The following is a 23,212-nucleotide window of genomic DNA, read 5'->3' on the forward strand; positions in this document are numbered from 1 at the left end:
AGGCAAAAAGATGTTGGCATGTTGAAGGAGGGGCTGGAACGCTATTTTCCATGCAGATCAGCTGCTATTCTTCCAGAATCACTTAACAGCCTTTCTGCAGGCTGTTCTGACACCTGCTGGCAAAAGCAAGCTGATTAAACAACATCGTTTTTCCTTTCCTGACTTTCTCGGCAGACGCCCTCACACCAAGGATTGCTTTCTGTATTTATCCATCTCCTGACTTGGGGACCAGGTTCATTATGAACCTGTTGGAGTCGGGAACATCATTACCTTTTATTGGATAGAAAGAGTGGGGTGCATATGAGTGGACAATCAACCCAAATAACACTGTACTGATGAATGGAATAAAAACCCCATCTTAAACGTACATGTACTTCTAAATCCAACTTGCAAACAGTTGGTGTTCTAAGACAAGCAGCAATTAATGCCAGGTATTTTGAAAAAAGAATACTGAATTCAATGAAAATTTTTCTTTAAAGGGGAAAATGGAAGTAAATTTCAGGGGTTAAAGTTCTGGCCAATTATAAGGTGGATACCAGGAAGAGATAAAAAATGGGCACATAGTGAAATTTCACAGAGAATAGTATCTGTCAGACATATTTTTGACTAGTTTCAATGGGTCCATTTTTGGTGCTGTTTTGGCTCACGAGGAAGGACTTATCTGGATGGAAATTATTTTCATGAACATGGATGAATAGAATAAACTGTAGAAATGGCCATCCTTAGGCCTTAAACCTGATAAAATGGAACATATTCAGTTGAAAGGCAAAATAACCAAGCAAAACTTTCTCACTGAACTAGTGCAATGAAAAGGAGACTTCAATCCTCCTGAAAATGATCAGTTTGTATTATAAACCCCAAAATGGATGAATAAAATAACCTGTTATGGATGAAATGAAGCCACATCTCTGGCTCTGATTATTTACAGATCCTTCTCTTCCTTTGTCCCAGTTCTGGTAGATTACTGGTGTTCCATCTCTCCAGCTGCAGGAAAATTAAAAATTTTAAGGTCTTCTCTCATTCTGCATTTTCAATCTCCAACACCATTCTTGGAATTCTGGGGTATGGATTGAAGGCGTAATATTTTATTAAATTAAAAGAAATACGTCTTTGGTTAGGGAAATGGAAATTTATAAGTTAAAGATAATGTTTGAAGGCTAATCAACAAATTGATCACTAAGATCTAGTCCAACCAATAAAACTTGTCAAACAAAATTAAATGCAAATTAATCTAGCTTCATACCGAAATTCATCACCGGCTTTTTCTTCTCGAAGTCCAATCCACCAATTTACACCATACTTTGATAGCTATTAAAAAAAAAAAGAAAATGTCAGCATTTATTCTACCTGTTTTCCATTTTCACTATTAAGATTAATGGGGTTGCTGTTAATAGCTTTCTATTCTTCAGTATTTACCCAATTATCTAAAGAAGAGTACACTAAGGCCTAGCATCTTGAGAAAACCTGAAACTTCGTTATTCTAAAATGTTCCCTCCTCATAATGAATGAAAATTGGAATCAATTATTGAAACTCTTTCCTAAAACTTTCCCTATGTATCTAAAAGTAACTTTTCTAACTCTCATAGTAGAGATTTAATAAGTAATATGTATTGTAAAGTAAAATAGGATGTGGATTCCTTTTTTTGACTAAAAATTAGTGATTTATCCTCTCAGTGATTTATAGAAGTTCATTGCACATATCACACTATTTGAGAAACAAGTCAAGGCACAAAGACATCAATAGTAAAAAGATTTTGAATTTTACGCATTCGTCTGCTTTTTAAGTTTTTAAACTGAATTTTAGCACCCTCCTCATACAAATAGACAAATACAATATAGGACAAAAGAATACTGCAGAATTTCCAGTGTTTGACAACTAGAAAATTATCCTTTATATATTTTATTAATTTTACATTATTTATCACATAGATCTCAGTACAATAAAGCATAAAATTGAAAAAGCATGTGTGTACACATGTGCCCAAGCACACACAAATATTAGAACACATGCAATATTGGATTACAAGCCAGGAAATTGAAATTCTCTCTGTTACTCTGAGAGAGGAAGAGGCCGTAAGGATTTCTCTAAGACCTCTAAATCAATATACTTTATTGTGTGTGCTCTGTATACATGTGTGTATGTGTATGTGTGAAACGTAACAATTTTTTTAAACTAAAAATCTGTTAATTTGAAAGAATTATATATTTAAATTTGCACTTCCATTTCTTCTGTAAAGAGTTCGGAATTACATTTTAGGATACATATTTTTTTCCACATGAATTTCAGGTCATCCTACAATAGAACCTAATAAATCTCTAACATTTGAATTTAGAAACAGGTATTTTTCCTTAAACAGTGTGGCTGTCTGCCATATCAGCAATTGGAGAATAATGCAAGATGGAGCAACTATAATTTTGGATCCCTGAGGTGTTGTTTCATGGACGTGTTCTTACATGCTGAATTTAGATTCCCATTGTCAGACTTTGGAAGGGGTCCATTGAGACTGGCTGTGAACTCAGTGGGAGGACAACATTTCATCCAATCTAAAGAGGGCTCATGTGCAGCAACAGTGGAAATCATGGCCTGATTGTTCACTGCCCCCAATTAAGGACCTCTAAAGAGAAATTATAACTGCTGCACCTTAAGTGGCATATTTATCACCACCTCAGTTACAGCAGCATGGTGATCCTCCACATGGTGCATCACAACCTGTTGTGACATAGAACAGAGCTTCATAGGACAAGCTAGAAGATACTCAGAGTGAAAAATCCAATGTGAAAAATGGATGTTTTAAATTTTTGTGGTATAAAACCACAACAATAGAAGACATTGATATTCTTTTGTCTAAAGAAATGTGATATGACCACGGATTTCACAATATCAACTATGTTTCATTACAAACAGCCATTATAGATAGCATCACATGAGAATAATACTCACCAAAAAGAAATAAAACACAGCAATAACTAACATATTAATCTACCAGGAATATAAGGAAGAACCTGCCACCACTTCAAATGTTTCCATCAAAAATAACCAAACCATGTTATTATAAGGGTTTAAAACACCATATTTTGGAGGATGACTAACAGATTTGATATATTTTTGTTAGAATCATTTAGAAATGAAATTTAAAACATAAGAGTAAGTTGCAATTTCAAAATGCAAATATTGTACAACACAGCATAAAAATGTTAGTTGAGTGGACTAGTTGGCTAGTACTTCATGTTAAACAACTCCTAAAGTGCTTGCGGCTTTTTACTCTTCTGACATTAATCTAATCAACAGGATGGCTCAAAAAACAAATTCTCACAAATTCACTCTCATTATGCGCTGTGGTACTCTGTTATTCAAAGAGAAAATACTGACTCATCACTTTTCCAAGATAGAAACGTTTTGTTAAAAGAATTCTGCTTCGGATTTTTACACCTGTATCCAGCTTCCTTTTTCAATAGTTAGTTCTTCTACTTTCCAACTAAATGTTATTTTTGTTTTTCACATTTCTAAGTTACTTCTCTTCACAGGGGAACTATACAACACATACATAATTTTAAAAATGACTTATTCTGATTCTTTTGCATGGATGAGTGGTGTGCCACAGAAGTGAGTGGTATGACCTCCATGTGTTTGGTTCCTCATTCTGCAATAAAATAATTTCTGGACTGACCCATTCCAGTAGGACGTTCTTAGATATGGGATTTCTTACTTATGAAATGTAAATGGTCACCATAAATACCACCACTATCACCAATAAAAAGTGCCTAACACAGTCACAAGTTATGCAGAAATAAGAATTGCTTTGGAAATCTATAGCTTTCTTCCTTCCGGATTGATACCCTTTCCCCATGGCCTCCTTGCCCCTTTCTCTGCCTTCATGGCCTATACCATCTAGTAATTTTCTTTTGTAGTACAGCCAGTGTGGGGTTAGATCAGTCAGCTGCTCACCCATAATAGTGACAGGACATTCTGTATTAACCTGGTCACAGGCTGGGTAACAATTTTGCCATATAGGACACCACAATGTTTGTCTGGTTTGAGATCACAACTAGATCTAGTCCTCAACCAGATCATGGCACTGGCTATGACTTACTGTCACACTGCTAAACCTGTGGATTTACTATTCCCCTCTATGAGAGGTATTAACTCCACCATCTCCACTGGCTTCCCAACCACCAAAGATTGGGTGAGTGAATTAAGGGAAAGGTGAAGGGAGAAGACCTGTAGATGCTTCCAGGAGAACTAAGCTCTGTTGGAAAGATCAAAGAAGCTCTTCATTGTTCATGTCCAAGACAAAGCTGGTGTCATCTTTGGGGAAGGGATTTTAGAACTAGAATTTTAATGTAGTGAAGACACTGTGCTCTTATGTACCCCCAATGCTGCTGTTCGGCTGCCAGCAGAGGGTTTTCAAATGACCCTATAAGTTAGATGGCTTCTAAATTCCACCACTTAGCTGCTGTGTAACCAAGTTGCTTTATCTGTTTGAAGTCTTAGCTTCCTCATCTGTAAAATGTATTAATAATAGACTTCCCACAGACAGTTCTTGCAAAAATTAAATGCTGTTAAATATTAGTACTTAGCACAGTGCCTGACAGTGCTACAGTAAGTATTGGCCAAATATCAGCTCCTTTTGGAATGTGCACTTTGCCATGTCAATGGATTGGTTTTCAGCCATTTACCTCGTCTTGTTATTGCCACCTGGGGTGAGGAATCTGCCGTCCAGCTATAGAAGCAAACATATTTTCTGACATCATGACATGTAATTTGTTGATACTTAATGCTACAGTTTTGGCTTGAGTCTTCCATTTGTCAGAGAGGAAGGGTGGTACAATAGCACACAAACCAATAGTGGGGACCATCTGGTTCTAGTGGTTGGTCTGCTACTGCACACCTGAAGGACCATGGAGTTGTCACCTAACCCTCCTGTTTCTTGGCTTTTCCATCAAAACGCAGTAGTAGTTCTGACCTGCCTACATTTCACAGGCTGTATGTGCATCAGATAGGATTACAGAAACGGGAAAGCCCCATGAGCTGTGAGGGAAGACAATTCTCTTACAAGCCAAGGATGCTTTAATACAGAGCTTCATTTTAACAGTCAACTTACAAACACATGAAAAGATAATAGAGGGAGAAAGGATTCCTGGAGATCATGAAACAATGGTAAATTACAGAAAAAGAAAAAAGAGTCTCTTACTTTCAATGATTTCCTAGGGAAAATTGGGAGTGACGTTTTCCCTCCTTATTACCCCTGTGGTGATTTGCACATACTGCTCCCTTTTTACTTACAACATTGTACTATCTCCCACTTTTTTAAAAACAGAGACTGTATCTCATTTTGGTGTCCTTGACATTTTTGTGTCTTTGACAAATATCACAATGCTTGAAACACACCTAATGCTCAATGATTGCTTGTTGCTGAAGAAATACACTGAAAACCTACTATTTCTTGGCAGTCTATTTCATAATTTAACAGGCTCTGCATGCTCCTTTCTAATTAGCCTAGCTCCTCAAAGGATTAAGTCTAGCCTTTATCTTAAGTTGAAATGGAAAACCACTCCTTACCATTTTCTGTATATTGAGTCCTTACTAACTTAAAAATATTGTGCTCTTGTATGTAAAATCTGAAACTTTAAAACAGCTAGGCAACCTTGCCTCTCATTTGTGCTTTATTTTCCTCCATGGCATTTATCCATTTATCTTTTTCTAAAATATGATGTAATTCTATTTACTTATATTGATTATGGTCTTTCTTACCAGACTAGACTATAAACTCCATGAGGGCAGGAATTTTGGTCTATTTTAATCACTGATAGAGCCCCTGTCCCCAGAAGAGTAGACTCTGAATAAATATGTGTTGAATGATTGAATGAACCTCACAAAAACCATAAAACTACTTACTCACCATTGTTGCTAGTAAAGAGTGAAAAGAAGTGAAATGACTGACCAACATAGTAAACCTCTGTTTCCATTATTTTCTCTTAATCTCTATAACAGGAACGAAAATAGTTCTCAAAAATCTATGGTTGTTATTTGTGACAACATGGATGGACCTTGAGGGTATTATGCTAAGTGAAATAAGTCAGAGGGAGAAAGCCAAATACCATATGATGTTGCTCATAAGTAGAAGATAAAAACAACAACAAACAATCACATAGAGACAGAGATTGGCTTGGTGGTTACCAGAAGGGAAGGGGGAAGGTAGGAGGGCGAATGGGGTGATGGGGCACATGTGTGTGGTGATGGACTGTAATTAGTCTTTGGGTGGTGAACATGAAATAATCTACACAGAAATCAAAATATAATGATGTACACCTGAAATTTATATAATGTTATAAATTAATGTTACTGCAATAAAAAAAATCTATGGCTTTTAATGAAACTTAAACAAACATCTGAAGTCAAATAAAAAAATCCCCCCAAGGACAGAAGAGGACCTAAGCTCTGAATTTCTCATCATTAATTGTATTCAAGTACCATTTTAATTTTGCTGAGGATGAATTCTTGCTCATGTGCAGAATGAATTGTGAGAAGATCACTGTGTAGCCAGCCACAGACAAACTCAAAGGAGGACCATTCTGAGGCATGGGTATGAAAAAGGTACTCTGCATCCTGATAAAAGAGCCAGGGTGCATCTGAAAGAAAAATAAACAACGCAAATGAAGCAAAAACTATTGGCCGATAAAAATGCAGACTTAAATAGCATATGCTATGATTGACCTCAAAGTTGTAATTTGGTCACTCAGCATTAACAGAACATGTGTGTGTATGTATATATCTACATATATATAAATAAGTATGTTTACACACACATAAATATGTATATAATTTGCTTATTTTCCTTGGTCACATAACAAACCTTCCTTTGTAGTCAAAGGTTTGGGATAGAGGCATATTTTAAAATCATGTGTCATGAAAATGGAGTTTAGCTATGATATTAGTCTTTAATCATATTTAATGACATTTATTAATCTGATTATTTATTAATTAGTTAGTTTGAACAAATTAGCTTCTAGATTAACATAAGAAAAGAGAGGCTCTGTTGGAGGACTGTAATAACACAGTAATCGTATGTAATAGCACGTAATTAGAAATTCAAGGACTGCCAGGATAGTTCTTACCGTACTGGTACCAGGGTGGAATCTTGAGTCTCACATCTGTGAAGTGAAAGCAAACCACTTTAAGTGACCTTTCTTCACAGCTATGCTATTTCTGAACTACTTCAGTTCTAAACACAATATTTTGTACTCTGCCTTTTTTTTAAATGCCCATTTCCCCACATCCTCTTTTTTTTTTTAAAGAGTTAAGCTTTTAAAGATTTTATTTTTCCTTTTTCTCCCAAAGCTCCCCAGTACATAGTTGTGTATTTTTAGTCATGTGTCCGTCTAGTTGTGGCATGTGGCATGCTGCCTCAGCATGGCTTGATGAGCAGTGCCATGTCCATACCCAGGATTCGAACCAGTGAAATCCTGGGCTGCAGAAGCAGTGCACACGAACTTAACCACTTGGTTATGGGGCCAGCCCCTTTTCTTTGCCTGTTAAAAGACCACTTAAAAACCAGGTCCTGCGTGCTGTTTGGAGTATAGTTAGTTCTCATACTTGGAGAGGAGGCTCCAGAGAGACCTCTGACTAAAGGAGGAAGGACATGAAGACTTGTCGAGGGCCTCCTGTGTGTCACGCACTGTTAGGTGTTTTCACTTACTCATCTGACAAGTAATTTTATTTGGTTGTAATGTCACAGTGACATTTCTTCCAGATTGTGCTAGAAAACTACAATATTCCACAATATAGACAATTATCCTCATTTCCTATTAACTCTCTTAGCATACCGCCCTGATGTCATCCTTTCTCATTCCCCTAGCATAAATTCTTTGCTAAAATGGTGCAATTTGGTTCACGATGAGGTTGTTGGTTCACGATGAGGGCTGTTGGTACCAGGGTGCTTAACTTTTAGATCTCTGTAACTCCTCACTTGGGAAAGTGCTATAGATGATCAGAAAGCAAATGTAAAGATGGTATTAATATTTTTACCTCTTGGAACTTTGCATATCCATTCGCGTTTGGAACCACAGTGTGAGGGCAGCAATGTTTTATTTGCCTTGTAAACAGCACAATTTCTTGCATCTTCTCCAAAATAAGCATTGTCTAAAAATGAAGAGATAACCTGCAGCAGATGAAGTTCATTATTCCTTAATGATGGTCCCCCACAAAACGTTTCAAAAGATCAAAAAAGGCACCTCTGTAAATAATCACAATAGACTTCTGGAAAAAGCTTCAGAAATGTCTGGATATGATTCCAGTTAAAGGTTGTTCCACATCTGTGAAGAGCAAGCTAATCAGACATTGGCATTTTTTTCTTAAAGGTGTTTTTTTTTTTTTTAAGAGGCACGCTCCTCCTTTCTCCAGAAGGAACCAATCAGATGCAAGCTTCCTTCTGAACTTGCACTGTTTTCTCACTGGCAAAATTAGGCTAGCCCTGGGATCCTGGGTAAACTTCTGAGAGGCTCAGAGATCTGTCAGATTTGGGTCTCACCTTTGATGTAGATTCTTTTAATATACACTAAACTTTTAGTCTCTAATCATTAAATTCTAAGTCATCACTAGCTTTAATCAGGAAACTATCCAACGCTTTCCGTGAATAATCACATATCAGGAGTATGAAATAGTCAGCCTTCTCAGCGATTTAATGCCTACTTGACAGAAGAGTGTATGGACTACAAGTAAAATCGGGGTAAAAATTTTGAAAAAAGAAGATGTTTTGAAACCATTTGTACTCCTCAAACATGTGCAACAATTCATCTATGTAAATATATATAAACTTAGATTCAGAGAATGCCGTGAGTGTGAATATTTATTTTCTCCAGTGGGGAGCGGTGAGGAACTCAGTCCACTACTTCATGGCTTTATCTCATTTATTTGAAACCAAATTGTGTATTCCTTTCCTATTACTAACGAGTTTGTTTTACTAAAATAAAATGAAGTATTCCCAACCACTACATACCACATTTCATCTTGCAAGTGCCATACTGACGTTAGCCACCCAATGGTACCATGTGGCGGCTGCCATTTACGGGGCAGCTGGACCCTACTGGGCCCCTTCCGCTTTCTGGACCTCAGTTTCCTCATCAGCAAAATAGGTGGGGCTGGGTGATCTCTAAGATCTCTTTGCACTCTCTGGTTCTGATGCCCTTTTCCCAGGAGCAGTACTGGGGTGGAAACATTTTTTTTTAACTAGTGTACCCTTATTATTTTTGTTGCCACTATAAGCATATAGCATTTCCACAAATCCCTTCCTTGCCACCAATTTGAACACCATCTCTGTAGTGGGCCTAGAGGTCCATTTTCTCTGTTGATCTTTACTATTTCAAAATTTGGCTGCTAATATTTTACCAAGTAGGAGACATTGTGGCAGCGTGGCTTTGAAAGCAGAATGCCTGTGTACAAATCCTGCCTCTCTTATCTAGTATTTTAGGCAAACTACCAATCACTCTAACACCCACTGCACTGGGTCACCGTCAGGATGGAAGGAGATTGTGCAGGAGGGCACTCAGCTTTGTCCCTGGAACACGATCAAGGCTCGATGGGCAGGAGCTGCTTTAAACGCTCACTGCAGGCTGTTGCTGGCCACCCCAGTTCACAGATCAAACTGAGTAACTGGATTTTGCAAGTGCCCTCAGATGGAGCTCTTTTCAATCTGGGATACTGCTTCTGTTTTTTCCCTACCATCTTGAGGAAAATGTGAGAATTCCTCATTGCACCTGAAAGAAAATTTAATCGTGAGTTCCCTCTTTCCTTCACAGAGATTTTTACAAGGATGAGGCTAAAGGAAAAGCAAGTCTTTTTTTCCTTCTGAATAACTTGTTCCGGCTGAGAAGGAGGTGATATTTCTAAGGCTGCCATTTCTGTCCTTTTAGAGTGAGATAAACCGAAAATGGTTCTTTTCATTGTGACACAACCAGGGTCCCACAGTCACACAGTCAGGTGCTGTGCAGGAGAGGGAGGGCGGGGAAAGGAAGGCTCGCAGTATTTCAAAGAATAGTTGCTTCTCTGCTGGACACTCTTCCCCTGGGAGATGGTTTGGGGATTTTGGGGATTTTTGATTCTTTTTCAGGATGAGATCCTATAGCTGGCCTCTGAACTCCCTGCCAGTAAAGGCTTCCCAGGACCTGGCCAAAATAACTCCTCTGGTACCAAGGGCTGGTGCAGTTTTTGATTTGGGTCTGAGGCATGGGAAATATGGTCATTATTTCCAGGTTCTCTTGGTTGGTTTACCAAGTGGTTCCAGGGCCATCTGTTTTGAATTCATTTTCTTTTCTCTACTTTGGAATGACTTACAGGAGTTCCATCAGACCACTCCCAAGAGCCAGCATTCAGCGGGTTTCTTTTATTGAATCCAATCCAGAACTGCCTTTCTTCTGTCCTATGAAGAGAGGAAACAAAAACTTGGCCCTTCCCATTGAATTCACAACATTATGTAAAAGTTCAAGAAATATTTTCAGGTCTTTATGTGTGCAGGAAACAGCTGATACTCCTGGCAGAACTGATCAAGTCAACAAAGATTTACTGAACATTTCCTGTATGCAAAGGCTGAGCTCTGAGATGAGCTGCGAGAAGAAGTCGCCTCACTTCCTATTCTCTTGGTTTGTGTGGTGTGCTCATCGGTGACGTGCTGTCGGGGGGAAAGTCAGCCTATATGGAGAACATGGCTTCTCATGTTCATTAGGATTGGCAATGCCTTTCAATTAGGACAGGAACAGAAAACAGCTAGTTGGTAAGAAATTTTGGAACATCTTTTCCCTAGAGGTCTTTTTACTATTTTACTATTTATTTACTACTTTTCTATATTATTTGTCCCACTTTACTATGCTTTGATTTATTGCTCTTTATTATTACTCTGAAGGGTAATCACCATCACCCCCATTTAATAAAAGGTACGAGGCAAATTTAGTTTTTTTTTCTGATCCCAGTGTAAATAATTCCATAGTGAATCAGTGTGATTAACTTCAGCAGTCGCCACCGGGTTAGACTTGGCAAGAAGCCCCACAGAGAACCACCTTCCCTCCTATTCAGTGGAGGACAAATACGTCAAACCACAGAGTCCTCAATAAATCAAGCAATAAAGTCTAATTGTACAGCCAACCATCTCACTAAGATAATTTTCTGAGAATAATTTTGAAGAATTAAAGATTTAAAAGATTCAGAAGACATGACAGATGCTTTATTTTCCTTAGTGCAGAGAAGCACACCTATTCTAAAGCATCAGATATTTGAGCTACCCTGCCAGAACGATACAAATGAAAGTAAACTGGGACTTAGAAAATCCGAGTGATCACTGGGGCCCAGTGGGTCACTGCCATGATTACAACGTACATTTAAGGTGGTGGGAAGGTGAGAACGCTGTCTTAAGGTTAAGCCAGGCATATTAATCTCTATGACTTTGGCTGGAAATCCACGTTACCCTCCCTGCATCGAGAACTTTTCATTCCTTTCCTCCCTGAATTCAGAGTTTGACATTCTTCCTGCTATATACCAGCTCCTAGAAGATGAACTGGTATTTATTTTTTCTCTGTCAACTTCCTAAAATTGTATACTTTTTAATAAATAAGTATAATAAATAATAAAATAGAAATAGAAAAGCAGTGCCATAGGAAGGAGAAGAAGCATATATACCAACAATGATAACTGGTTTATTTGCTATAATTAAGCATCAAATTTGGCTAAAATCCCTGACAGTCGGGACAAAAAGTAAAACGTACATTATATAGCTTTCAAGATTAGGTGCTGAAGATCAATAATTTGAAAGATGCTTGGCACTAAATGCTACAAGAGATTCCAAGTGTGAGAACTTATAGAAATAGAAATGATATAATAATATTTGATCTTACAGCAGTGGAAGCAGTTTGCATGTGGTTGATTTGTATAGTGAACTACTCTATACGCAAGTATGTGGGTTAAGTTTTGCAAGGGGCTGAAGTCATGAAGCAAAGTTACAACTTAGAACAAGGGAGACCATCGCATATCCCTTGGATCTGTGGCCCCACACAAACTAACAGTCCAATTAGCCAGGAAGCTTCTTGAACTTTTCTTCAGCCTCAGAGACTCTGACTCAGCAGCTCTGGTGTGAGACCAGTGGTCTCTGTTTTAAAAGTTGTTCCAAGTGAATGATAATCAACCAGGTTTGAGAGCCATGGTCTCAGGTGAGCATTTCCTGCAGGGACCAGTAGTTCCATGGGATGTTGATAAATGTTCTTGAAAAAAGAGTTTTGGGGACAAAGAAGGTGCTTCCTTCTAGAAGACTTTATAATGTTAATGTATATGGCAAATTTCCAAGATTATGCCTCATTTCGCAAACATATTTGATTACAAAATTCCACTTTCCCCCCTAGAGTAATCCATGAGACACACATTGGGAGATGCTGTCAAAGACTCCCACCCTTAAGGTCATTTTTATAGATGCTGGAGATAAATAATTTGGTAGATGTCACATATTAACCTTCTTATGGGAGTGTCCTAAAGGAAACTTATTTGGAAAGCCAGGATTTTCCTCAAAAAATAGTTCTGGATTTTCTCTGAGATTCAGTAAGTGCTTCCTTGAGACTCCAGATTAGCAGAGCTTGGAGCAGAGTATTCGGTGATATATTTGTTTTTGTTAATCACTGTGCGGAGCCGTGGAGGCACCCCTCCCTTAGACTACAACATCCTCGGGGGCAGGATTTTGTCCGTCATGCCTGTCAGATTCTCCAGCCAGCTATGCACATAACAGTGCCCCTTCCATGGAAGATATTCCCAAAATGTATGCTAACTGACAAGAAAGTTCTAGAGAAAAAGGCCAAGGGGTGCAAAGACTCACTAAGAGAGAACATGAGGGCTGTCTTACAATATCTGAAAATAGAGTAGACTTGATCCATATCGCTCTGGCTTACTAGACAGTTGATCTTTGAAACCAGCCCCCAACAATGGCGTGGGCTTTCTGCTAAGCGGGGAGCACTACAAAACTGAAAAGAACTATGCAAACAGTAGATGACCATGGAAATGTGGTGGAAGGAATTCCTGTATTGGGTGGGAGGTAGCATAGGACCTTTTATGCTTCTTCAAATTTAAATTTTATTGCTTTTCTAGCTCCATGTAATTCAAGATGCTGTCAACTTGCAAGATGGATTCAGATAAGTGAATGCCTGTTTCCTCAAATGTAAAATTAGGAGGTTGGATTGGAATTTAAAAAAAAAAATCAGTGGGACTTTTTTATTTTTAAACAAAATCTTACATAGACTCCTATTATATACAAACTAACTAGAAGTAGAGCTAGTTGGAGCTGCTCTGCTGAGTCAGTGAGCAAGGAACCAGGAGCTCTGCCCACTTGGCCCTCTCCTGCCGTTGGGGTTCCAGGACTCTCAGCATCCAGACAACACTTTGAAAACCACTGAGCTAGATAATTTCTAAGTTCGGCAGAAAAGCTCTAAAATTCTGATTTGAGGCACACAGAAAAGATTTCACGTATCAAAGCAATCATCACTTTGTTCTTTGTTTTATGGAATAAGAACTTAGTGCAATATAAATACAAAACTGTATGTATCTATTTTTCTTTCCCAGCTAGTGTCTATTTGGTTTTAGGCTTAAGACAAATACTTGAGACTGTAAACAAATATTTGAGATACTCATCCTTCAGAAACCATTACCGGGAGATAGACTATTTGACTGCAATTTTTCAAAATTAACAAGTATTTACCGATTAAATTTTGAATATAAAAGCTCATTCACAAAATTCTCTTCCTCAATATGGGCAAAGCTTGCAAGATGAGCTCCAAATTCTTCGCAAAATGCTTCAGCTTCTCTCCACGTTCTTTTCATCAGGACTTTTTCACTATGAAATACCTGTAAAGTAAAAGAAAACGAAAGGTTGACAATGTCATGGATAAGGTGAGGCTGTTTAATTCTAGACAAGAAAATAACATTAATATCATTGTTGTCACTATTTTATACTAAAAGCTTGACCCGGTAGGGAGAAATAACATTTACTGAACTAGAATGTGTCTAGTTGTCATAAAACTGTTATCTCATTTTACTCTCACAACAAATTCATGAGGAGGATGTGATAAGCTCAGTTTTATAAACGAGCTCCTTGAGGACTTTTGTTTCCCCTAAATTTCCTGTGACTGGCATAAACTTGTCCTTTAATAAATGTTTGTCAAAAGATGATGAGAGTCAGGCTAACAGAGGTTATAAATTTGAGGTCACACAACCACAAACTGGCAGAGCTAAGATTAGACCCAGTACTCCTTGCTTCCAGGGTCCATGAATTTCCATTCCACCAGATTCCTTCAGACAAATTAGAATTGGCTGAATGATCATGAGTCTGGCTGACCCGTGGCAAGACACGAGAAATGAGCCTTGGGACCTGGGGCAGGGATATTTCTAGGGTCTTTGGGTCTTAGCTGTGCTCAGCTTCTCTGCTGTTTCTCAGTTGTCCTCACAGTAGCAGGAAGAAGTCAGTCAAATGCACCGTCTGCTTTTGACTTTATTTAAGATCAAGGAGGAGGGACTGAAGACCCAGACCTCCAGATGCTGGGCCTCTGGACCCTCCCCATTTGTAACTGCCTGGCACTACACCTGAGTCTCTGATGCCAGGCAGGCACCCTGAGGCCAGGCTTCACCAGCCTCTGATTGGCAGAGACCAGAATGAATAGCTTTCCCAGTCCTGTGAACCACAGCACAGCCTTTCCATCTTTTAAATTATAGGTCAAAACTTGCTGCCTCTGGGAACCTTTTCTCGAATCACTTTAAATTCATAAATCCCGCCGCCATGCCCATCAAACACACCATTTGTTGACATAGGGTGATATATAGTAGAAGAAGCATTGGACCAGGAGTCTCAAGACCAGGGATTTATTCCAATTCTGTCAATAAATAATTGTGATCCTGGACAAATCACTTCTTCTCGCTGCCTCAGTTTACTCATTTCTAAGGTTTAAGTTATTGCTCTGTGAGGTCACTTCTGGGCCTATTATTCCATGAATTTAATGTAGGATTTTACATGCGTACATTGAAATTGAGTGCATTCACAGGTGTTTCACGCCATCTAGGAAACTGCAATATCTCTAGAGATAGAGGCTGTCTCCATTCTTCTCGGCATATACCCACGTGCCAAAGAATAACTTTCTCCCAGGCTTTTGGAACTCTCTATTTGTAAAATGAACCAAACACAAAACCACCAAACAAAAGCATCATATTTCAAATACTGTATTTCTGACAAGAAAGTTGTAGGTACTGATTTAAATGTAGGATCTAAAGCTGCTTTGAGAAAAAGACATTTCTTCACACAAATATATACACACACACACACATATATATCAACTGCCTGTATTAGTTTGTTTGATCTTCAGGTGTCTGGCAAGCTGCAAAAGCTGTCTTTAATAGCGGAATGGTATTATTCCACAATAAGAACTTTATTCATTTGCTTACAAATGTCACAGAATTGTACCATTTCAACACCCAATGAGTGTCTGCCTTGTTTATTTGGTATAGGCAATAAGAAAAATATTGACTGGGGCCTTGACATCAGTCCTCATAAGAGGACCTTCAACGTCAGCAAGGATATGTCAATCTTTTTCTTTCTTTGTAGAGAAGGATTCCCACTAAGCTAACATTTGTAGCCAATATTCCTCTTTTTTTCCCTCGCCCAAACCTCCCAGTGCATGGTTGTATATCCTAGCTGTAAGTTCTTCTAGCTCTTCTATGTGAGCCCCTGCCACAGCATGGCAACTGACAGACAAGTGGTGTGGTTCCACGACCAGGAAAAGAACTGGGCCACTGAAGCGGTGAGAGCGCCAAACTTGAACCACTAGACCATCAGGTCTGGCTTTGTCAATCTTTTGACTTGAAAATTATTTTGGAGTATAACTGAAAGGATAGAGACAGTCAACAAATATTAATTAAGTACCTGTTGTGTGCTAGGCACTGTTCTGGAATAAAGGAATTTGGGATACATGGACAAAATTGAAATAATGTTGGTCCCCTTGAGAATGCCCATGTAACTTTGGCATCACCTTGAAGCAACTGGCCAGGCCAGGCTCTGACTCCCAGTCCAAAGAGCAGGGGTGAAAGGGCCATCTCTCTTCATGTTCAGTTTTCTCCCGATTTTCCACTGGTTGCTTGCACAGGGACATTGCCTTAAAGTGTTTACAGTCCTTCACTTCCCAGCGACCAGGTGGACTCCTGCCTCGCATGGCAACGCAGCCACCACTGTAGCCTAAAAGTGGCAAACAACAGAGTTTAATACTAGATGACTAGAAAATTTTGTGCTCAGAAGACAGCTCTTTACAGTGTTGAATAATTGACATCTCATAATGGAGCACCCAGACAAGAATAAAAAAGATGAAAAAGGATGCTTTATTGACATGATTATCTCCTTTTTCTTCTCTCTGGAGAAAAGAATAGAAGATGGAAAAGTGAGAGAAGAGAGACTGTGAAGCGTGAAATTTGGGCATTTTGAGCTCAGACAGAAAATGATGGGAAACTAGGAGCTGTTCCAACTTGCGACTGAAATATCCTCCATATCTCATCAAACACCAACATCCCTCTATTTTGAAATATTGAGCTTGTTCATTGTGCAGAGAAACATTTAACTCACCATTTATTGAGCACCCACTCTATATAGTGTGCTTGGAAACGCCATTGTGAAAAATCAACAATGAAAAATGCATAGTGCTCATCCTCTGAGAGATAGATTCAACAGGGAAAACACATAAATGATGGATTCAAGGCAGACATCAAGGTACACAATCAAATGTAAACCATGGGAGAGTGGAGAGAATAAGATAAATTCTAATTGGAGTGAAACTCTGAGGGCAGGAATGGGGCAGACAACAAGGAGAAAGGAAAGACCATATAATTATGAACAAAACTCCATTTTATCCTTTCGTGTATATTTGAACATTTTGGAAAATGAAACGTATTTTCCACAGAACAATTTCTCAGTTGAGTTAAGATTCTCAAATTTGTCATCAAATCTATACAACTCATAAGACACCTAAAAACAACACACTTCACATTTCAGTGACTAGTAGAAAACAATCCCATTCCAAAAATAGAATAAAAATTGAGTAACAATGGACTCCTTTTTTCTTGAATCCAGAGCAACCATTCAATTAACTAAATCAACATTCAACAAGAACAACAACAAAATTGTGTATCTGCATCTACATACCAGGCTAGGCTGCATATTAGCTGCTAGAGACAGGAGAACAAAACAAAACAAACAAACAAAACCCAATTCTTAGTTTAGTGTCAGGCACAGACATAAATGATTAATTGCAATAAACATAATGTGTGAAGAGCTATAGTAAAGACGTGTTCAAATTTCGGTGGGGAGACTTTAGAAGGAGTGTTGGAGTTTGCCTCAGGATGTCGGTAAAGGATTTGCAGGAAGTGACATTTGAGCTGAATTTTGGAGGATGAAAAGAAGAAAAAGAGTTTCCAAAGGGTGCTTGTAAAGATGCAAGCAATTATAGATGGAGTATCTGAAGAATTGTGATGATTCTGAACCTAAAGGCCCTTTTAAAAATGTAGTGACTGTGTACTAGATGTTTGTCTTACTTAATTTCCCTTCACAAGTAACGGCTTCATTTTTTTTAGATACAAGGTTATCCTTGTCTGCCATATTTTGGTTTTTTTATGCTCACGGAAAGATGAAAGAGAGAGAAAATGAGGAGTAAGGCTGAGATGAAAAAAGACAAAGACATACAAAGAGCCTTTCTCAAAGGACTGGAAGAGTTTGTGAAAGAGGAGAAAGAATAAGGAACTAAAGAATGAGTGCTGTGTCTCCAACAATCCTGGGTGCACACCCTGTGCTAGTTACTGGGCATCATGGCCATCCCCAAGAAGCTCACAGTCCTGTGTGTGTACATGCTGATGCATCAAAGAGACCCGCAAAGGTGAAAATGACAAGTCATAAATAAGAAAACATGATTAGCATGACTTATAGATGAAAAGGAAGTCAAGAGAGAGTTGATCCATACAAAGGCTGTCGGTCAGCTCCATTGGCCAAAAGAGCTAGTTAATGTTAAACATGAATGATTGGGGGCCAGGCCAGGGGGAGAGATTATAGTATGCAAATGCAACCTGCCATGAATGGACCTTTGCAGTCCTACTGAGTGTAATTTTGGAATATAGCTCAGAATTCGCTGAGTCATGAACAGTAGAGGAGATGCTGCATGCTCTGTGCAATGAGAATCTAATGAAATTGAATTGTGGAAATCCACATGGAAGCTCAACATGTAATATACTAATGGAGTTGCTCTAGTTGAAAGAGGAGGGAAAAATTGCACTCCCACCTGATTCCTCCATCCTTCCCTTCCAGCAGCCTTTGACTTGGAGACTGAAGTCTGAGGTTCTAGTCCTACCTCAAATATTTAGTAATTTGAAACTCTAGCAGGTTAATTAATCACAAAAAACCTTGTCTAAAGTATAGGGATAATAATTCCTTTTTTTTGTCTTGGGTTTTCAAGAAGATCAAATGAAATAATGTATTAAAAGTCACCCTGAAAGTATAAAAGGCTAAAACCACTCCTAATATGTTGCTAACATTCTTATTTTGACTGTTTTGATTACAAAAGCTGAGATTTTGTGGCAGGCATTCTGCCTGCATGTTCAAAGAATTTTTAAAAAGCTTGAATCAGCGAGTTGAAGATGTAATATACTTTTTTGTTGGTCTTGCATTCTGTCTTACTTTCCCACATTAGACAATGATTAAATAACTTCAGTTTTAGACACTATAGATAGCCAACTCATCTTCATTAGTGAAGAAGGAGATGTTTGCGAACTTCCATGAAGATGAAAAGTGCTGTAGGAGTGCTATTGGTATTCTCAAGTGGTCAACTTAATGGAACATTTGACCCAAATTTTAGAGTCTCAGCCCCAAAGAAGTAGTAAAGGGGTGTAATAAAGGGAGACTGGGCTAAGGAGATATAAACTGAATTTATACTCCTACATTGTGGGGATGCTTGCAAAGCCAAATAGTAAGGGTAGGGTGTGGGGAAGAGTGGAGGTGGTTTTTCTCCTAGAGAAGTTGTTCTCAAATTCCATAACGCATTTCCCACTGGAGAAGAAAAACTATCATCCTGTTCCTAAGCAGTGAATCTCACATTTAAACGGATTCTCTTTACCTTCCCTACCCTCCCTCTACCTGCCTTCACTCTCTCCCTCAAACATGAATGGGAAAACTTTCGGTTAATTAAGAAATTCAATTCACTATACTAGCCTTTTGTATTTGGCAAAGCTATCTAACCATATAAATTGAACTGAGCTAGGAAAGCCGCCATCTTTCGACTCTCTGGCCGAATACCTGAAAACAAACAAACAAAACCTATTTGTGACCTCAGGGCAGGAGGGAATCGTAGCAGGACCTTAAGAGCCTCTAGACAATTACTTTACTTGAGTCTGTCTTGCTATTTTCCCATTCTCTCCAACAACCGTTTCAGATCCTTGCCTCTCAAGTTCTCTACCCTATAGACTTTCCTTCTCTTCTTCTCCATGGAGAAAAGTGCAGCCACTGGGGAAGGGAAGGTGAGCTTTCAGGGAACGCTGCGTACCTGCCCCATGTTGCCTTATGCATTTATATGGTCTTTTCCCTATTTAACTTCAAAAACTCCTTGAGGTGGATATTAGTTATCTAGAGTTTGCTAATGGAAAACCTGGGGCACAGAGGTTTAGTAACTTGACTAAGACCACATAGTTAGTGAGGGTTTGATCCTGAATTTTAAACCAGATTTAACTGAGTCTACCATGAGACAGTGTCAAGGTGGAGAGTAGGTGGGTGTTCAATACATAGCTGTTGAATGAACGATTGAATCTTCCCCTCGAGTTACGCTCCTCCATTTCCGTGGAGCTCCCTCTCAATCTTCTCTCATTCACATTTCTCTCCTCCATGTGACCACAGCATTTCCTTGAAGATCTACTGTCACATTTTTACCTTGTACGGCAGTTAATTATACATTATAAAAAGGTACGGAAATATCCAAAGAGTGTTCAGGAATGAGACTAAATTTGTCCTCATTTATATGGTGGTTCATTTCAGAACTCCAATGAGCCTTAAAATGGATCGGCCTATCAGCTGGCTGGACAGGATTCTCCTCACTATGTGTAGGGCACTTTCAAGAAAACAGATCTTAGGCATGGGCCTGGTGGTGTAGTGCTTAAGTTTGCACACTCTGCTTAGGCGGCCCCAGGTTTGCAGGTTTGAATCCTGGGTGTGGACCTAGCACCACTCCTCAAGCCACGCTATGGTGGCATCTCACATAAAATAGAGGAAGATTGCCAGAGATGTTAGCTCAGGGCCAGTGTTCCTCACAAAAAAAAAAAAAAAGAAAGAAAGAAAGAAAACAGATCTGACTTGCTCTACTGGGATCCCATTTTCCTTGTCACTGGCAGAGGATTTCCATTAACTTGGGACATCTGGGGTAGATGTGCTTTGCAGTCACCCCATATGAGAGAGACACCATTTCTACAGTGGAATCTAGATCTAGAAGCAAAACTTCGTCACAGAGCCTGAGTTATGGATGTGTACAAAAGAGCAAACTTAAAGTGTTTCTTTTTCTCTGTACAGACACCTATGAGACTCTAATATAACTTGGAAAAGCTTTTGTGGGTATCTTAACAAGAATGGACTCATCTATTTTTCATTTTTCTTTCACCACAGAGCAACCTCCATTCATACTGAATCTTTAATCTAAGTACAAAGTACATTTTAGTTTCTAATGCGTTAGCTTCCGCCTAAATGAGAAAGGCTCTATTTGTCATCTTTCCCTTTAATCAGTTGTGCTAGTTAGTATGATCAAAACTGTTCTTCCTGTTTTACCTGAATCGTCACTTCTCTTAAAATACCAAGTGCCAAAGTCTCTTTGTTGTTGTTTTGGTAAAAATAGCAGGAAATTATATCTTTCTAGAAATATCTCATCTATAAATGAAGAAACCTCCAATGAATCAATGGATCTAGGCATTGATCAGTAATGGTTGCTAACACTGCAAAAAGTGAGAAAATTGGACATTACTTGCCTCCAGAAAGCACACACAAAAACGTATGAAATGGTCTTTGCAAAAAAAATAAGAAACTCTGAATTGGATCGGGCCTCTGATTCTAAGTTTTTAAATATAAAAATATCAATTTTATGGAAAATGAAGAAGATAGAGTAATATATTAAATAACCTAAGGGGATACAATAAAAAAGTCCAGACTGTAGGAAATTCTACAGGACAAACAACTTATTTGCATCAACAAATAAAATTTTAAAAAAATGGCAGGGGACAAGAGGGAAACCAAGAGATTAAAACAGACGTTAGGAGATCTATCAATCAATTGCTATATGTGACCTTTTATGGATCCTGATTCAAACAAACTGTAAAATACATTATATAATATTTATGAGTCATTTAGAAATTTGAGCATTAAGTGAAGATTTTATGATGTGAAATTATAATTACTTTTAGTTGTGATAATTGTATACATGTTTTTTAAAAAGGAGTCTATGTTTCAGAGACAATACTGAAATGTTTGTGGATGAAACAATATGATGTCTGAGATTTGCTATGAAAAAATATGGGAAGTGGGGGGAGTGGGTGGGGTTATAGATGAAACAAGATTGACCATGAGTTGATAATTGATGACACTGGGTGATGGATATATGGTGGTTTGTTATACTATTTGGAGAACATAATACAAAGTCCAAAATAATGGCAGAACTATGATTCCACCACAGATTGAATATTTTTTTTTTTTTAAAGATTTTTTTTTATTTTTTCCTTTTTCTCCCCAAAGCCCCCCGGTACATAGTTGTGTATTCTTCGTTGTGGGTTCCTCTAGTTGTGGCATGTGGGACGCTGCCTCAGCGTGGTCTGACGAGCAGTGCCATGTCCGCGCCTAGGATTCGAACCGACGAAACACTGGGCCGCCTGCAGCGGAGCGCGCGAACTTAACCACTCGGCCACGGGGCCAGCCCCCACAGATTGAATATTTTGATGATATGACATAAGGACAGAGTCTTAGCTGAGTTTATAAAAAGCTGCAGGCTTCCTGTTCAGTGGTCAATTTATAGAGTCAGTCTGGGCTGGATTAAGATTCTGACATGGGGACCAAGCTAATGGATTCTTTTGCGACAGGCATGAAAAAAATGTGATTTAGGATGGTGTTTCTGAAAACTGCAATTTAAAAGAAAAAAGGAAACAGGGGTTTTTATATTGCTATTTTCTTCGGGAAAAGATTTACATTTTCATCTTATTCAGAGACAATTTACTCAATGTCAATCAGCACGAGCAGCCAAACTGAGCACCACGATATTATTTTTGCTTCAGGGAAAAGAGTAAAAGAGTAGTGCCACTCAAATAAATTATAGCAGAAACTTATAAATGACAAGGAGCTCTGTTTCAATTCCAGATTTTAGACATCCAAATATGCCCCAAGGAAGGCAACATTAAAAACCAAGAATTTTGTCTACTCGAAATGTATTAATTTATTTTGATAGAAACAGACATTCCTAAGAAAATTCCAAAGTATATTAGAAATGATACCTGAGCTTTTTTCAGTAATAGTGTGACACAGATCTTTACACTCATTGAATTTTAATAATATTCATAGATTTGTTGAATGAGAAGGTTGTTTATTGAATGAATGTGATGTTTCTTGTTTACCTTTGCAAAGTCAGCAGTTTCTATACAAATATCCTAAACCAGTGATTATACACACAAAACTAATTTATCTTAACTTCACCTTGCATGCATCTTTAAAAAGAACAGTTTTTAGAAAAGATATAAACTATATATTTTAGAACATTGTTAGGTTCACAGCAAAATTGAGCAGAAAGTACAGACTTTTAGTTTGCAATTTTCCATATGATACCGAACTATTTTCATATGCTTACTTGCCATCTATATATCTTCTTTGTTTAAGGTCTTTTGGCCATTTTTAAATTGGGTTCTTCATTTCTTATTGTTGAGTTTAAGAGTTCTTTGTATATTTTGGATAACAGTCCTTTATCAGACGTGGTTTTGGCAAATATTTTCCCCCAGTCTGTGGCTTACCCTCTCATTCTCTTGACACTGTCTTTCTCAGAGCAGAAGTTTTTAGTTTTAATGAAGTCTAGCTCATCAGCTATTTCTTTCATGGCTTGTGCCTTTGGTGTTGTACCTAAAAAGTCATCACAATACCCAAGGTCCTATAGGTTTTCTATC

The 23,212-nt window shown here is 38.3% G+C and overlaps 1 protein-coding gene across 3 annotated transcripts in view; it reads right to left on the bottom strand.

The window, feature by feature from the left end:
• Positions 1-23,212, bottom strand: part of PLA2R1 (phospholipase A2 receptor 1) — a 108,228-nt gene that overhangs the window by 26,145 nt on the left and 58,871 nt on the right. For all 3 annotated transcript variants that reach the window (XR_011428245.1, XM_023622989.2, XM_005601532.4), the window contains exons 12-19: positions 16,039-16,241; positions 13,722-13,867; positions 10,331-10,415; positions 8,027-8,159; positions 7,117-7,152; positions 6,473-6,630; positions 1,244-1,308; positions 881-984 (exon numbers count right to left, since the gene is read on the bottom strand). Coding sequence is in view for 2 of the 3 variants with exons in the window: in XM_023622989.2 (XP_023478757.2) it covers positions 881-984; positions 1,244-1,308; positions 6,473-6,630; positions 7,117-7,152; positions 8,027-8,159; positions 10,331-10,415; positions 13,722-13,867; positions 16,039-16,241 (930 nt within the window). In the remaining variant the exon portion in view is untranslated. The remainder of the gene's footprint in view (positions 1-880; positions 985-1,243; positions 1,309-6,472; positions 6,631-7,116; positions 7,153-8,026; positions 8,160-10,330; positions 10,416-13,721; positions 13,868-16,038; positions 16,242-23,212) is intronic.

Source organism: Equus caballus, chromosome 18 (assembly GCF_041296265.1).
Source record: "Equus caballus isolate H_3958 breed thoroughbred chromosome 18, TB-T2T, whole genome shotgun sequence".
Classification (NCBI taxonomy): Eukaryota; Metazoa; Chordata; class Mammalia; order Perissodactyla; family Equidae; genus Equus; species Equus caballus.